Raw genomic sequence first — 17754 nt, forward strand, 5'->3', positions numbered from 1 at the left:
GATGTATTCGTTCATGGTGGACTCCAGCAGGTAGGCGTACTTCCCCTTAGACTTGCGGACTCTCTGGACCCCCTCAGCTGTGGTTTTTACAAAGACGGATGGTTCTGCGCTGCGCATGTATGTCCACATTTTGTCAAAGAGGGCAATTTTTGAGCGCTGGGTTGAAAAAAAAAACAGTGACAAGAAAGGTGAGTAAATATATTTATAAATGATTTCAACAACTTCAGCCAACTTTTCACTGAACATCTTAAAATGTTGCAGTCCCATGAAAAAGTATTTATCCTTGTAATTTTCTTATTTCCTTTAGACGACAAATAGCATGAAAAATGGTATGAAAAATTATAATGCCCTAAACCTAATAACTACTTGTGTCACTGATGGTGAACTTTGACATTGTTTTGTTTTAATTCAGTGAAATTGAGGTTTTTAAATCTAAACAGCCTGTTTAAAATCACATCTCACAATCAGATGCAATCACCAATTTTTCTGCGGAACAGAACTCCAACTTATATGTGGAGAATTTGCGTATTTGCATATTTCTTTTGGAAGGCATCGATCTAAAGAGAAAAGTTCAGTTTACGAAGGTGAACTATTTCAAAATGCTACTTAACATCCTTTGGTGGGCGTTTATAAAGTGAGTCCAGCAAGTATTAATTTTTCTTTCTGATTAGCAATAACTCCAAGAGCAAAAACAACAAGCTTTGTAAATGTCAGCTTCTGCAGTAGTGTAGTGTTTAAACTATTAAAATAGGCAGCTATGAACATTTTTAGAGGATGACCATGTCCAGTTTCTAATGCAGGTGTAATATTAGTTCAGATATTTTCAGATTTTTTTCATCTCATCAGAGAATATTTTCCTAAAACCCTGATTATGAAAACTACTATGAAAAGTGAGTGAGTGTGTTATTTTAGCTTAGTGGTGGTTTTCACCTTGAAACTATCTTAAATGTGACCTTTCAGTGAAAACTGCAGCTTTAGATGTTGTTCTGGTTTCATTTCTGAACGATTGGTAGTTCACCTATGCAGTTCTGAATTAATTATGTTTGGCCAGACACTTCTGGGAAGGTTAACCACTGTTCTATGTTTTCTTCAATTGTGGATACTGACTTTCATAACAGTTGGCTGAAGTTCCAAAGCCTTAAAAATTGCTTTGTTATCTTTCAAGACTCATAGATTATAATGTCTCTAATGAAGACACATATAGGGTGGAAACGTTAGTCTCCAGAAGGTTTGCACAGCAAAGCTGAAAAAGTATCAGAGCTCTGGCCTTCTATGCCTTTGCAAGTTTGACATCATTCAGTCATGCAGCAACTAATTCAGCTACTTTTTCTGGAAAGATGTGCAGACTGCTTGAACTTGATAGATTTTCATGACTTTGTTTCTCATCTATTATTGACTTTTTTATATAGAGGAATAATGTATGATGCACATGGGTTGCCATTAGAAAGGGCAAGTCTGTTACAGAGGGAGGACACACTGCTAAAAACCAATTATGGTGTCACAGAGTACAGAGAACTTTGATTTCTTTACATTGTTGCACAATGTAAAGAAATCTACTGACATACAACAGCTTTTTTCCCCTTTTATTTAAAATTATACATGAATACTTCATATCTTCATAAAAGGTCTTGATTTTGAAGTCTGGAATTAAAGACATCGTGGTACGGCAAGTGAAACTGGTCAAAAAAGTGTGATTAATCGGTTAATCTGGGATTTTACCTGGAGGTAGTTACTTTTTAATGAATGGAAATGTTTTTTTTTTGGTTGTCCATTTTCCTTCAGAAATGTTATTAAACTCATTTAAAAGTTGCCTTTTGCATTCACTTAGCTCATCATTAATAACATTTCAGTAAGACAAAAGAGCAAAACCATTAGAAATCTGTAAGAGGGGCAGTACGTATTCAATGCACTGAATGAACACACATTTGAGGTGTTTACTGCCTTAACAGACTCAAATAACAGGAAACAGCTAAAAGTAGTGGTTTCCACGGCAACAGACGAAGGAAAAAGCTGAGAATCTCCTACCCTAAAAAACTCCTTAGTGGAGCCAGAGTCCAGAGTTCCATATGCTATCTCCGTCTGTTTGGCCAGATCCTCCGCACTTTCAATGGGAGAAACCATTCTCTCCACAGTCAGAAAGGCAGCCAGGTTAGCCGTGTAGGAGGAGATGATGATTAGAGTGAAGAACCACCAGACGCCGCCAACAATTCGCCCAGACAGGGATCTACGGCGGGAAAGGAAACAAAAATAAACAAAAGGATTTATCCTCTAACAATCACTATCAACAAGATCTTCTGCTTCAATTTATTGACATTACGCTACTTGACCTTCAAACAACTGCCAAGCTTTTTAAAAAATATTTTCTGATCATTAACAAGTCATGTAAAAAATTTGCATTTCCACTCTAAAGTTTAAGCAAGACAAGATAAAAAATGTCTGTCTCTCTTGCAAATGTGGCACTTGTGAGAAATAAAAAATGACCAAAGTTCAAAAGTTTAAGCAGTTGAACTACATGTTCTAATTTGGCAACACAATTGTTGGGAAACATGCAACATTGATCTGGAGTGGTGTTGACACCTTTCACATCATCAGTGTGTGATGTAAAGGGTATGTCAACCCATCGGCTGATTCATCTCTGGAGCTCGAAACTCACTGCTCAGCACTACTCTCACAGGCTTTCAATTCATCTATGTTCAAATTCATTCTGAACTATTTACAGTAAAAGCAGTAAATGAGACTATTTCTTTAGAAACATCAACTTTGTTACACAAACTCTACACTTATTGTAAATATTCCCCTGAACTGGGGAGTGAGCAGAAATGCCTCTTGAATATGTTTGTTTTTCTTCAGCTGCTAGGTTAGAAATTATGGCACACGATAAGAGCTTTTACCCACAGAGTTCTCAGACATAGCAGATATAAAAGACCATTTATTTGTAAAATATGTGAGTCATTACTTTGGCTGCTAAGACACAGAAGTAATGCATTTGCTAATGCCGCTAAGTTTACATTTTAATTGCATCGGGAAAAGAACAAATTTGTGCTGTCACTATGTAGTGTCTATGCACATAAACTATCACAAACTGGACCAAGCTATGCAAGGTGTCATATATTTAATCTGAAAACCAATCGGAACCATTGGGTTGCCAATGTTCTTTGAAAGATTTTGAAAATCCACTTCTCCATGTGAATGGGTCAGTAATTTTATTGTTTTTTATTGCAAAATATGAAATACTTGCATAACAATTTTGATTTGGTATGGAAATTTTGCTGTAAAGATGATTATAAGAAAGAAAAATTGGTTCCAGTCACAAAAAGCCTAAAAATAAAGACTTCCATGCATTGTCCTTATGAGCAAAAACTGTTTTAAAAATCCAGTTGGTAACCTCCAGGTGGCATATCTGATCTGCAATGCAACAAACTACAGGCTGAAAAGCCAAGCAGATGACCAACTAATAAACTAGCTAATTTTAGAAAATTAAACTTATCTCATCCAAAAAACGGAATGTATTCTGTGCAGTAAATACATAAAACTATAAATTCATTTAGTGTTCATTCTATTTATGTATTTGTTTGTTTTTTTGTTTAGCAGATGTAAGAAAATAGTAAAGATTTGATAAAGGCATTGGTAAAGTTTTAGTCTTTGGGCTTTACTTAAAAGCCTTAAACTCTGAGAAAGCACTAAAATAATTAAACCATTGTTGAGGATCTGCCAACATAAGCATATTGTTAGGGCACAGCATATTGAGTCCAAAGGAGCTCTAGCTCAATTGTATCAATACTGATAGAAATGTATTTTAACCGAATCAAAAGTTGGCATGAAATGTAGAGGTCTTTTCTTGTAGATAATTACCAAACTAAATTATTATAATTGTTTTTCAGCTGGACATAGTAAAGTGCCAACATTAATAAGATGTTGGAGATTTCTTACATAACTCCTTCAATCACATTACATACTCACTGCAAAATGTGTAATGTTTTGCAGTAAAACGTTAAAATTAGTCGAAGCAGAAAGAAGAAAAGACTTACGAGAAAAAACAAAAAACAATGAGAAAAAGTTTGAAAGCAAATGCAAATGTATAATTTAATTCCAGTTCATTCTTGTGTTCAGCAATTAGCAGACAGATTATTTGTTAACCTACCTGGGAGAGATGTCACATCCTTGTCTCATGAAGGCTCCAAGTGAGAACCACAGGCTGTTAAATATGCCAAACTCGTTAGTCGACTCATTGGTCTGGATCTGGCCGTCTTCGTACTCCTCAGTGTGCCACTCATAGGGGCTGAAGCGGCTGACAAGAAACAGCACCACGCTGACGCCGATGTAAGCAAAAACGATGCACATCCAGATCTCATAGGCCAGAGGGTCCAAGAAAGAAAACACTCCAGGTTTGGATTTCTGAGGCTTCTTGATCATGATGGAGATTCCCAGAGACATAAAAGGCTTAGAAAAGTCAATCACTTCCTCTCGCACCAATGTTATGGTCAAAGGCGCCACTGCGATATCTGCTTTCTGTCAAGAAGAATAAAGCAGCAAAAAGACTCATCTTCAGTGAAGGTTATTATGAAGCTGAAACCTTTTTGAAATCTTGCTGAAAACCACTAACTTTTAAAAACACACACCATCAAATATTATTTGAATATAACCATTTTCATAGGGATCAGGTGAAGTAGTAAAATGTGGGTTACAAGGTATTTACTAACACTTATTAAAGCCATGCAGTCAGGATGTTTAACTTACACCATACACCAACTCTCCAACCATTCCATTCCAGATTTTGGTTTCTGCGTCTCTGGCTCCGTACTTTCCATCACCCACGATTCTCAGCTCATACTTGAAGCCACAGTGTTTGGCTATTTCAGCAGCCAGATCAACACAGTAACCCTCATAGCGCTCATTGTCCACAAACTGGTCGGCGTTCTTTTTCAGCATAACATACGGAGCTTCCTGAAGGAGGAGAACGAGGCTTAATTACAATGAGGGAAATGATTTCAAACATAAAGTATTTGTCCCAGGTTTACTGTTCATCAGCTGGCCTCCAAATTAAATACTCCTCTGTTGCATCAGTTATAAATGCATCGTGAAACATTTGTCAAAGTCTATGTGTTGTCTAATTGTTGTGATACTTTCTGTCAGTTGTCTTTACATTTTTCAAATTTCTTTCCTAATTTGTGTTCTTTGTTAATTTATGGTCACTTTCATTGTTTGTTGGTGTCAGTCATTTAGTGCTGTTGTACAAGTACTTTTGCACTGAAAAAGAAAATGTAAACGGATAATGGCGAAAAAAAAAAAAGTTTATAAAAATGAAATAATCTTAAAAATTACCAAATGGTGGTGACAACAACTGTTTTGTTTCCCCCGATTGTGTCGTTGCTAGAGATATCTTTTTTGGTCACAACCATTTTGTTGTTTTCATTCCAGAATCCAATCTACAGGGAGAAAAAAGCAGAAAGTTTATGAGCTACCTTGACATTGCAGATTTAAAGAAAAGTACACGACATAGAATCACAATACCGATAATCACAGAAGTTTCAGCAAAAAAGATTTTTGTTTTATTGATCTTTTTCATGAAATAGGAATAGAAATATTTGATTTTTTGCTACATCATACACAAAATATTAACAATATTAAGAGTAAAAAAATGGACACAAAAATTTGACATTTCATAAGATATACTTTTGTTTAGCTTTATGCATTCATTGCATGCATAGTCGATTAGTACACCATACAACAAAATACAAAGACAGAAAAATAAACACAAAACACAAGCAATAAATAGAAGCAGTTCTTGTTTGAATCTTGCTATGAGGACATTGTAGACACTTACCTTCACAGGACCATTATCTGTTAATTCCATCACACCCACTGTGTAATTGAGTCTCTTGCCATGTTGATCAAATTGGATGTTTCCAGAAAGGCCGTCCACATTCACCTGGCAGACACAAAGTTAAACCTTTATGTTTGTTTACACTGGTCAACTTTAGCTGCTTTTAAATATGAATCCAAACTTCAAAATGATCTTTAAATGTCCATGTTAAAGATTGGAAAGACTTTCATTTGAGCTAGCCAGTCCAGAGTTACTGTTCATGATGGTTAGGTGGAGCAATTTATGAAAAGACATAATGAGTCTATTTAACATCCCAAACAGATGGTGATATTTGTCATTTCTGTCTTTTTTGCTTGATAACCTTTCAAAAAGCTGATTTTTATCATTTTTTAATCCAAGAAAACTCAGAAATATTTCTCAATTGACCTTGCAAATGTTTTTATTTTGATGCAAAAAGGAAAACTCAAACCTTTCTTTGATACAGCAGAGCATTTGGAGATATGCTAGCACTATACATGAACAGTTGTGTAGACCTTTCTAAAGTAAATATGCTGAATTTATATGTCGCTGCTTATTTGCAGCACAGAAAAGTTTTGGAAAGTACATAAGTAGTCACAACAAGCCTTCAGTTGTTGTATCTAGGAGAAAGACATCGTTTATCATCTATAGAAATCTAACATGGGATTATTGGGAACAACAGTTCTGTCGATGGACACCTTCAGGAAGGTGCCATGGCTAACCGGAAATGTTGGGCCAGGTGTTGCTTCTCTGAAGAGAAAAAAAGGCTGACAAATTTAAATACCTGATCAATAATGAGTAAGAGAAATATGATTTTAAAAATATACTATAAAGATGTCAATAACATTAAAAGGAGTTTGGAAAATAATAGTGGAAAGAGTACATCACAATTAGGAAAGATTTAAGTTCAGAAATATGCCTTTAGAGCTCATATCCCCTTGTAGACAGTAAATGGAGCTTCAGATGACTTTTGTTCCTCGTGTTATTTGATTAATCTGTTTTCTTTTGAATCTGCACAGAGTTTGGCATGTTATTGGTGCCGCAAAATGGAAAACATGTCAGAGAAAAGAAGACATATTGGCACTAATTTATCTATCAAACCTATTCTGGATCATTTTTTCATCATTCTCAGTAAACACATGAATAATGCAAGCTAAGAACCTCAGTCTTTGATCAATCTCTCTGTCTTTGGAATAATTTCAGCTTTTTGGGAGCATTTTCTAAGGGAGAGCTCCTGTTACCACAGCAACAGGTCCTCACCAGTCTAACTAGTTGTGAATGCATTTTGGCATCACAGAGCATGAAATGAATAATACTACGCCTCTTGTTGGGATTCTCTCTCTGTCATGCTCTGCCCATTCGGAAATGGACAGAGTATTTAGAAAAGACACTTGTGATGGTAGATTGGTTCCTGCATGTGTCAGTGTGTGGTCACTGCTGGATGTATTCACACTAATCAACTGATTAATTTAAGAGTTGGTGTACGTAACTGACACATTGAAATGTAACGGATTCATCACCAAGATAAATATGGAAATGCTGAGAAAAAAGTACTTCTCCCCCTTACAACTGTGTATTCACACCAGCCACGCTTAATCAAACTCGGTCTGATTTATTTGATTAGAAAGTCCAGATTATTTGTGGAGGTGTACATGTGCAACTCTGCTGTGAATTTAAAAAAGCAAATTTTGGGTTCACCTAAAAACTAAAATTTGCTGTTTTTTTGTTTTGTACACAAACTTCTTATGAAGGTCTTAGTTTGTGTATATGTGTAAGGAAGGTAGGACTCTCTCCAGATTCTAAAGTTCTACACATTTTGTAAATACATTAAAATAAACAAATGATTTGCAAATGTAAATCATTAATTTAGAAAATAATCCAAAGCGTCCAAAATGATTAGTGTCATTTCCGAATACATTTTAATTTTATTCAAGTTATGACAGGAACCTGTAGGAAGACAGTTACCTGTTTCAGCGCTCGCTCAATTTCCACTCCCTGAGCCCAAGGCACAGCAGGATTAGCCAGACAGTCCCCTGTGTTGGCCCTCCTTGTGAAGTCAACGCGCTGTTTGTGAAGGTATCTGAAGGCTTCTGTCATCACCTGGACAGCGTCGTAGGTCAGCGCTGATGTATACTGAAACGGAAAAAATAGGACATGATGATAGAGTTCTTTACAAAATGTTTAGACAAACACTAAACTAACAGACACCCACAACGTCAAAGTAAAACTGATTCTAGTTTTAAGCTACATCTCCTAGTTTTAAGCTACATCTCCTTTCCAGGGCCAGAGACCCTGGAAAGGTCAGCAGTCCGTCACAGGACAACTCAGAGATTCAGCCTTGCAGACTCTCACTCCTACAAGTAATTTAGAGAAAACAATTGATCTTTGTCATTTGGCAAAGGCTCAATTGTAGGAGAAAGCTGGAAAACCAAGAAAGAAGCCATGCATGCAGTGCAACTGAGTCACCACGCAGAACATTGATATATTAATACAATAAAATTGGTTTCTGTGCTGGAATGATTTGGTTTGCAACAAAGCATACAGACTAAAATAGAATGTGATTTTAACAATAACCACTTCTCCATTGTCAAGGTTAACGGTTCTACTGCAGCTCGGAGTGTCTCTATTAGGGTCATCAGTGACGTAGTTACTATTACATGGAAAATTTATGAGAAAATACAAATACGGGAGCATGTCATAAAATACGTCAGTTTCCCGGCCAAAACGGGAGACTTGACAGGAAAGCAGGACAGCCTGGGGCAGAACTGGCTGAAGTAGTGGAGAAATGACAAATGATAAAACTTAAGTTTGCAGTTTTGTTCCCTGCATTATCATTTATGTGTAAACTAGATTATTTCACTCCATTTAACTATTGAATTTTGCTCTACAACATATAGATCCCACATTTTGAATTCCAAAGTCAACTTGTTTTCCCTGACAGAAAAATTGGACAGTTTCGTTTTGGAACTGATACATTAACACAGGATGGTGATTATGAAATACTTAAACCAAAAGAAATATTTTCTTCCCAAGGTTTCATCATCCCCAAACCCAACGCTGCTCTATCTCACCATTTTTCCAAAACGTGTTATTGTCATAATTTGAAAAAAGTTATTATTTTTTTTCATAATATGAGCCTTTATAATTCCCTTTAGCTGGCAGATTATCTTGGCTTTCCTGAGTGCCAACATTTACTAGGTTCTGTTATGTTATTTTATTATTGAATAATTTTGCATCATTATTTATTTGTTCCATTTGTAGGGAACACTTTTCAAAGGTAAAAAAAAAAAATAAGAATGTTTGTTAACAAATACATTTCAATAGAATCCTGTAAAATGAAATCAGATAAAATAAAACAGTCAAATGCTTAAGCTGACCCGTATTTTGCTGTCTGCTCCTGGATATTCCTTCTCCTCCAGTGCTTCCCATCGTTGGTTAAACTTTGAGACCAAAGGTTCTTCGAAATCAACAATCTGGAAGCCTGACACATTAGCTCCACCATACTGAATTTTGGAAAGGTCTCCGTCAACAAAACCCTGAAAGTAGAATGGAAATCATTTATTCTGGGATTGTTGTCTAAATGTAGGGAAACAAATTGATTTAAAAAACTATGCGGTAATATAAAGGAGGAACATTATACGAAATGGATAAACATGTTTAAACTCACCAGATTAGCAATGATGTAGTGATAGCCTTTAATATGTTGGCCAATTTTGATGACCTATGGGGTCATAAACATATATATTACATGGAAGAATTCAGCACATCATATTATTACAGTGACTATGACTTTATATGGGATAATTTGAGAGAATGTGTTGTGACTAAACACAGTAAATACAACATTTATTTTTTAAATAATGGAACTATTATTCTTGTTTTAAATGGCTAATTGTCATTCACAAAAAACAAATGTAAATCATGTCATATATAAAACACTACATACCTACAGTAAAGAAAAACAAATATTTCTAAACACTGATGTACACTGGGTAAAATACGTATTGAACCATCACCATTTTTAATTGTAAAAATATTTCTAAAGGTTTAATTGACAATAAGTTTTCACCAGGTGTTGTTATAACCAAACTAATCTATACATAGAAAGAAGTCAAAACAAGTAGGTTCAGAAATTAAGGTGTCTAATAATGGAAAATAACAAAAGGGAAAATTATTGAACACAGGCGAGAAATAAAATATTCAGTGATTAATGAATGAAGGAAATCTGCAACTTAGAGACTACAAAATAACGTCTAAAATAAATACAATTTTTGCCTGAACAGATTCTCTTAAGAGGCGACTGGCTGCAGACACTTGAGCCAGTGATTTGCTAAAAAGATGTTTCCAACCACTAATGTTAATCAAAACCTTTCTATAATGAGTACGAATTTAAATAAAAACACCTTGTTCATCTTCATTTGTATCATCTTTAATTGAAGTTTTGTTTACAGACTAAACATGCAATCAGTATAATTATTCTGGTTCAAATTTAAATCAGTGGAAGGTTCTAGTTCATCAGGAATTGTTTTTCTGAATGGGTTTATTATTACTGAATGTAATTTCTGGTCTAATGGGTAATTTTGCTATAATTGAGTTGTTATTGTTCCTTGCTTTAAAGTTTTTTTCTGTACTTGTTTTAATTATTGCATCCATTTCCACATTACTGAAATATTTCAATTAAATTGAAGGTCGAAATTCACTTAAACAGCAAGCAACAAAGAACCATCATGCTAAAGTTTCTGTAGTGGACTCATAAATAAGAATCACTACACAATTCATGATTATACCACACGCTGTTCAAACCTATTGCACACACTTGTCTGTCCACAGAGCACATTTAGAAAACTGCACAGCACCTGCTCCATGATGTCTTTCACTTTGTCCTGCTCGCAGTCCAGGATCACCCTCCTCTCTTTCTTGCTCTCCAGATCTTGGAAGAGTGAGCGGTAAGCTTCGTCCTTCTTCTCATCTTTGAGGTTTCCCACATTGATGGCTGTCACATGCCACTCCTTTATTGCTGCGATGTCCAGAACAACCTGCAGAGTTGTCAGACCTGGAGAAAGAATTAGCAGAAGATTATTTAATAAATTTCAGGCTGTGACGGAAACATTAAACAATTGTCTAAAGGTAATGTATTATTTTCCAAAAAGCTCTAACCTGACAAAAAAGTGCATGATTTTTTACCTGAAAGTATAACCGACCCCAAATCAACTTTTTTCAGGTGAACTGTCTAAATTGACTTGAAAGAGATCTACCGTTACATGTTTGTACAAATGTTAACATTTTTGTGTAAATTTGTTTAGTTCTGTGATATTTTGCCTAAAGCCGTCTCAGTGCTGCCCTGCCGGGGTTGAACGGTGGCCACTGCGGTTGGATTCTACAGCACCACGTTCGGTTATCATTTGGGTCCACATCACCCAAATGCGGCAGCTGAAAGAGAAAACATCTGACTGCAGCTGAATTCTGAGGATTTTAATTTCCCTCCTATCCACCACATGTGTAGCACCAGAATAAAGTGGCTTTTTAGGGCAACTGCCAAAATAAAGTAGAGACAGATATACAAACACCATCACCTCATGGTTCATGGAATGAACTCAGAAATAATGCTGATCAGAACCAACGCAGTAACCTGAATGCTTCAGTGTTCTGCATTACAGTATTTGTCACAAGTTCACTTGCACACAATGGCAAATATATATGGAGAGAGACTTGGTTCATCACTTCTAAAACCCCTATGGGATTCAATCTTCTGCAGTCAGACACATTTCTACTCAAGTCTTACCCCTCTCTGGATAAATGACTGTAATTATTCACAGTATGAACTCAAATTTGAAGTGGAGATTTTGCAATGGTTCCTTTTTGTTTTGTTTTTTTATGGATGTGTTATGTGTTGATGTCTGAGTTCAGCATTTGAAGTGCAGCATCTCTTTCACACCGTAGCGACTCTTCTGGAACTTTTCTTTGCTTCTTGTACATTTTATCACAGAGAATCAGATAATAAACTTTATGCATCATTAACTACAACTATCAACAAGACGTTCTCAAAAAATATACAGTGACTCTTTGTATCTTCATGTGAAATATAACATTAAGATTTTCATAAAAAAATAAATACTGAATAAAATGGCTGTTGATGTTTTACAGTCGCTTCCTAACTTATGTAAATGGCTCTGTATGATGAGTCACAGTTGCTCTGCCATGTACCTGAAAAACATGTGGGAGGAAAATGGCTGCAGCAAACAATGCACTCAACTCCATCAGTACTGCTGATGTCTGATAAGCCAGTATGTTTTTTCTTTATTTGCTTTGAAATGAGTTGCTTTAACAGTTTATTTGACTGTGTAATGCATGCCAAATGAATCCCAGAGGATCAACTCATTCCCTGTGATTTCACCTCAGAGACTTCTTAAGAAAGGAAACCACTTCATTTCTGATCCGCGTAATCATTTCACAAGAAAAGAGAAATTTTGTTAATGTAACATAAAAAAGATAACTGTTTAGAGACATATACATAATCAAAATAATAAAAAAAACTTAATTTCAGTATACATTCACTGAACAGAATTCATAAACATATATTCCTATCAACAACTAGTTTCCTTGGTAAATCTTTGCTGGTATTGACTGTTGGCCAACAGGGAGCAGTTAGAGAGTGGTTTGATGAAGGGCTTGGCCGTTTCACTCCAACTCACCATGGTGAGGTGAAATACAGATGTAATCAATTTCATCCGATACAGCCATAAAAGCGTGGCATTGGTGAAGAAAACTGAGGCTTGCAGTTTTATCTGAGAGGGCGGTACATCATGGTTACCGTGGGGTCATCATGGTGTAGTTAAATTTGGCAGTTTTATTAAAGCTTAAAAATGTGGTAATTACAGTTCAGAATGACTTACAGAAACAATAATAAAAACAAGATATTAGCAAAGGTTTAACACCACATTAAACCTGGATTGTAATTTTAGATAAATGTTGTGAGCGTGACTGAGAGAGGCGAAGTACATCCTGGTCAGCTCCCCATTCCTTCACAGAGCATCAAAAACATTATTTATAGAAAAACTGAAACGTCTTTGTTGCAATTTCTCATGCAATGCCGTACAGTATTTTGCAAAAATGAAATATTTGAGTTACTTGTATAAAAATACCTCAAATACAAACATCACTTCTTTATAACTCCAAATATTTAAAATTTTAATTCTTCGATTTCATGAATGAAACTCTTTGTAACTCAAAGAAATGTCTGAAGACACTCCAGCCAGTTTCATAAAAACACTTAAAGCCATTAGTTGGTCAGCTTCAAACTATTGCTGTGTGATTTTTGAAAGGACTGACGTGTCAGAGAGGGTTACAGTCAACCCTCTACTGTAACATCTCCATGTGTAAAGTCGAGCAACATGGCAGGAGCCTCCCACCACATCAGAATATATTTCAGTTTAAAACATTCAGATGTCAGACAGGAAACTTAGCAAACCTTCTCCAAACAAACATGGCTGACTGGGAAGAAGCAACATTTCAATATATTGTTAGATTTGTCTTTGGAGATCACCAAACATCAAGCCAAGACAATCCAGTATGTTGGATATTTTCTATTTCAACGCCCGTCCAGACAGACCAGATCACTGAAATCATCTGACAATATATCGCGCATCGAGACACCCTTAAGATTATCAGAAAGGAAAATCTGGCACAAAAAGTTTGCCATACAAACTAGGTATTATTTAATATTGAAAAATCAAGACTGTTAAAATATTTTACTAAATATTCCATTGCAATGTTAATATTTAGAGAAATAACATAATCCATACCCAAATTAGCTGTTGATGTATTGATAAAAACTCTCAAACAACCAAATACCATTTTAATAAAGCCATGTGTTTTCCTATATCAAAAAGTAAAGTAATAGACACGCATATGGATAGTAACATCTTGTGCATGTCTTTTGCTCTCCCAGTTTCTGCACAGCAGAACTGTTTAATGAGCTGGGAACAAGAACAAACTGCAACTTCACTCACTAGCAGTAAAAACCATCAATTTGTTAAGAGAACATTCCAGCAAAGAAACTGAATTATGAATTTATCCCACTCTTACTTTGTCACACCTGTTTACTGGAATGCTTTTGCAGATGGCGTTACCTCCATATATGGTTATTTGAGAGTCAAAGAAATTTAGAAAAAAAAAAAACCCTGAAGCAAAAATGATTTAGTTCATCCATTAGTTGGGAAGTGCAAATCAAATTCATCATGACCTTTAGTAACTCCAATGCCTCCTCACTGTTTTCTTGAGAAACACCCACACGCAGACACGCTCACTTCATTTACCAGCCGGCTCGGCCACATACAATCTCCCTCTGTCGCTCTCTCTCCTCCTCTCTCGCTACACTTTGGTTGCCATGGGAATGAGAGGATCACACTGACCTAATTAGACAGCCATGCACTGATGAAATATGCACAACAGGCTCCTTAGTGCTTCCTTGGACATACAGTAGGGAGATCAGGTCATTGCTAGCATCAGCTTGAGAAGATCTAAAACTGCTTGTTCCTCTGATTTTAGAGCACAGCTGTCTGTGATCCTCTGTTAAGTGGAAGGTAGGCAGCCAGGGAAGACACTCAATGAGAACAGAGGAGGAAAAGTACCAGAGAGACTAGACAACAAGCACAGGTTAGGAAACAAAAGGGCTTTACTATGTTCAATAAAAGGAACTCAAAGACTCTAAGGCGATACGTCTCAGTGGGAGAATTTAAGTGATGTAAATGATAAAGATTGTAAGCTGATCCCTCCTAATCTGTCTGCAGCTCAGTGAGCTCCATTCAGTCTCCACATGTAGCAATACAACTTGTGAGAACTGATTTTCCTAAACTTACCTTAAGCTACTGATGAGGGAATTCAGGAAGCAGGACCATCGCCTGCATTTCTGTTGATGTTTTGCTGAATCCGTTGTTTTATTTGTACAAAGGATTCACAAAGCAGTTTGAACTAATAACAAGAAGATGGGAGCAATTAGTGTCATTTTTTTGTACGAGGCCATAGTTCTACCCTCCTCTACAGAGCTGATAAAACATTTTCTTTTTAATTGTAATAATCCACTCAGGATTTTTAGGCAATTATTATTATTATTATTATTGCATGACATCGACTTTGCTTTGTAAGCAAACATTAAAACTTATAGAGTTGTATCAGGAAAAGAGAGACGTGCGCATAATTACAAACAATTGATTTTCGTTATGAGAAGCTGTGGCTGCCGATGTGTCAGCTCTGGTATAACCGAGACGGCGATTCACTACTATCTTGGCTTCACACAACTGAAATGTTATGCTTTATTCCAGATTCACTCTCCAATTAATCATTTCACAACAAAGAATGGAATTTAATAAAAGAACCCTTTAGATAATAATGATAATAGCGTTAAATTCAATATAAAAATCTCCGTCTACAGTTACTAACATAAAGGAGAAATCCATATCAACGAATGAATATTCCCATCACCAACTGGTTTCTGTGTTAAATCATTGGTGATATTGATCACAGGTCGTTAGAGAACAGTTATGAAGCCATTAAATGTGGACTGAGTGTTGCTTGAAGTGCTTTTCAGAACAGATCTTTCTTTATGTCACATTTCTGAATTGGAAGCATTTGCACATGCAGCAAAGGCATGTGAAGCCTGCAGCAACGGATATACAACGGCTTTGTTTGGTATTTACGGCCAAACAAATCCACCTTTATTTATTTAGTAGGATTTTGTAAGATATGCATTTTGCATATTGTGAGATACGCATTTTTTCAAAAACAATCCTGAAACATTTTCCTAACAAACTAAAAATAACCACTTTCATCTCTGTAATAAGAAGCACAAAACCTGGGAAAACCAAAAAAGAAAAGTGCAAAGAAACTAAAACTCAATGTTCTCCACAAGAACAGAACATAAATTAAGTCTTTATTCAATGTTTCTTATCACAGTAGCACTGTCAAAAAATGACACTATGTATGCAAATGAGTTTCGCTTTTTATTACAGGCTAGTCGGTCTTTACTAGAGAAGAATGTATTTTTCTGCAGAAGAATTAGGAGATGGCAGCAGAAAATGAGTTGCATGACGCAGTAAAGTGAGATAACTTACTAGAGCAATTTTTCTGTCATCTTTATTACAGGTTATTATGTGCAGCTTTCTTACCCATTCACTTTTTGTATTCTCTTGTCTTCTTTGTATTATGTCTTATTTCTAGTGGGTTTAAAAAAGATTCAGTCGTTTCAGCCTACAAAAGCCTCCTCTGTCTGATAAACCTTTCAAAGAGTGTTCAAAGAAATCCAATCTTACTTTCAGATTTTGACACAATCAGTGTGAAATAAAAATCAACCTCTGATGAAAAGGATCAAAGAATAGTGCCAGATTTGATCTATATATCAAATAACTCTGGATGTTAGTTTGAAGGGAAATTTCTTTTCATCTACTTTAGATATTCAATCTATGATCTTATTCAGGTCAGTAACCTCAGGTACACCTGCTTCTGACGGAAGTAGTTTGATTCATAAATATAGATTTATTTTGTGTGAATATTGAGTATATAACTGTTTTAATCTACCACCTTATGTAAATGCAAGCTGTTGGAATATAATTCACACCAGACTGTCAGCAACAATCCAAGTAAAACACATACAAACACAAAGTAGTACACAAATTAATTTGAAGGTATAAAAGATGTGTAAAAATGTCTAGAAAGCCAAGAAATCAGCTGACATCAGGCAGTAGTTTGAAAGAATCAATGCTGCTAAGTGCAAATCAATATCAGCTGGTTTAATATTAATAATCCACAAAAAGGTTTACAATGAAAAGTTAAGAAAAAACAACAACTTTCAAATATGATTTTAAAAAGCATGCTAATGATTAAGGTTACTAATGATTTTCTAAACACCTAAATGTGTGAATGCCACTGAAAACTAAAATGAAGATAATTTCACCAAAACAAAGCCAAGAGCCTCTCAAATGATTTTCTTACAGAAAAAAGAATAATCAAAGGATTCGAAAGAATAATCAAAAGACTTGTCCAAGACACACACAGATCTTCAGAGAGCACTGAACATAGCATGTTCAGTTATTCCTGTGACATCAATAATGGTACTCAAGTCATTAATACACATAATAAACAGGTTGGACCCATTACTGAGCCTTGTAGGACACCACAGGTAATATTCAAGTATGCTGAGTTGGACTGAGTAAACAGATGCTTCACATCCAGAGGGATAAGAACTCAAACATATTTCCAGTGAGGTGAGAGAACGGACCAGAGAGAGGACAAACAAAGAGGAATATTATGCAAATAAATCCACCTTTATTTATTAAGTAAGATTTTCTGGTTTGCAGGCTTTTTGCTCAGTCTGCTTCATGAATCTTATGAAGCTGTACAAAGTAAAGCAAACAGCAGTCTCCAAACAATTGTAATGTAGGAGGGAGATTGCATTTTTTTTTTTCATTTTATTTTACCATGAAAACAGGCTTTTGTGGTGAAAGAGCATGTTCACTTTATATACAGAGGAGATGTAAACAAATGCCACCGTTTGGAGCAGGTATGGAAATAAAGAGCTGCAGGTCATTTTATCTCCACTGTGTGGTATCAAGTCTCTGGCTGCACCTCTTCACCCACGTTACATAAAAACACCCTAAAACACATGACCTGCTGTAGCTGATTACACTTGACAAGCTGATTATCAGGATCCAACATGCCCTTTAGCTTCACCCTTACAGTGTTTGTTGGATTCTTAAGTGTTTTCTTCAGCAGCTGAATTGTTGCATATAATCATTGCAGCAAATTCCAGTCACTGAACTGGGATTTGCTTGAACCAATTGTTTTTGCTTCAAGCCTTGAACCAAAAACAATTCTGAAATAAATCCCTCAAGTTGTTCTTTAAGAGTTTTTGTTTGAGA

The 17754-nt window shown here is 35.7% G+C and overlaps 1 protein-coding gene across 4 annotated transcripts in view; it reads right to left on the reverse strand.

The window, feature by feature from the left end:
* LOC129360303 (glutamate receptor 2-like) overlaps nucleotides 1-17754 on the reverse strand; it is a 43301-nt gene that overhangs the window by 6232 nt on the left and 19315 nt on the right. For all 4 annotated transcript variants that reach the window (XM_055030432.1, XM_055030433.1, XM_055030434.1 and 1 more), the window contains exons 4-13: nucleotides 10699-10895; nucleotides 9510-9563; nucleotides 9220-9378; nucleotides 7808-7975; nucleotides 5825-5929; nucleotides 5323-5426; nucleotides 4738-4963; nucleotides 4142-4509; nucleotides 2026-2224; nucleotides 1-156 (exon numbers count right to left, since the gene is read on the reverse strand). The exon at nucleotides 1-156 is cut by the window's left edge and continues 92 nt beyond it. In XM_055030432.1, coding sequence (XP_054886407.1) covers nucleotides 1-156; nucleotides 2026-2224; nucleotides 4142-4509; nucleotides 4738-4963; nucleotides 5323-5426; nucleotides 5825-5929; nucleotides 7808-7975; nucleotides 9220-9378; nucleotides 9510-9563; nucleotides 10699-10895 — 1736 coding nt within the window. The remainder of the gene's footprint in view (nucleotides 157-2025; nucleotides 2225-4141; nucleotides 4510-4737; nucleotides 4964-5322; nucleotides 5427-5824; nucleotides 5930-7807; nucleotides 7976-9219; nucleotides 9379-9509; nucleotides 9564-10698; nucleotides 10896-17754) is intronic.

The sequence above is a fragment of the Poeciliopsis prolifica genome, unplaced genomic scaffold, assembly GCF_027474105.1.
Source record: "Poeciliopsis prolifica strain line A6 unplaced genomic scaffold, Auburn_PproV2 SCAFFOLD006, whole genome shotgun sequence".
NCBI classification, from domain to species: domain Eukaryota; kingdom Metazoa; phylum Chordata; class Actinopteri; order Cyprinodontiformes; family Poeciliidae; genus Poeciliopsis; species Poeciliopsis prolifica.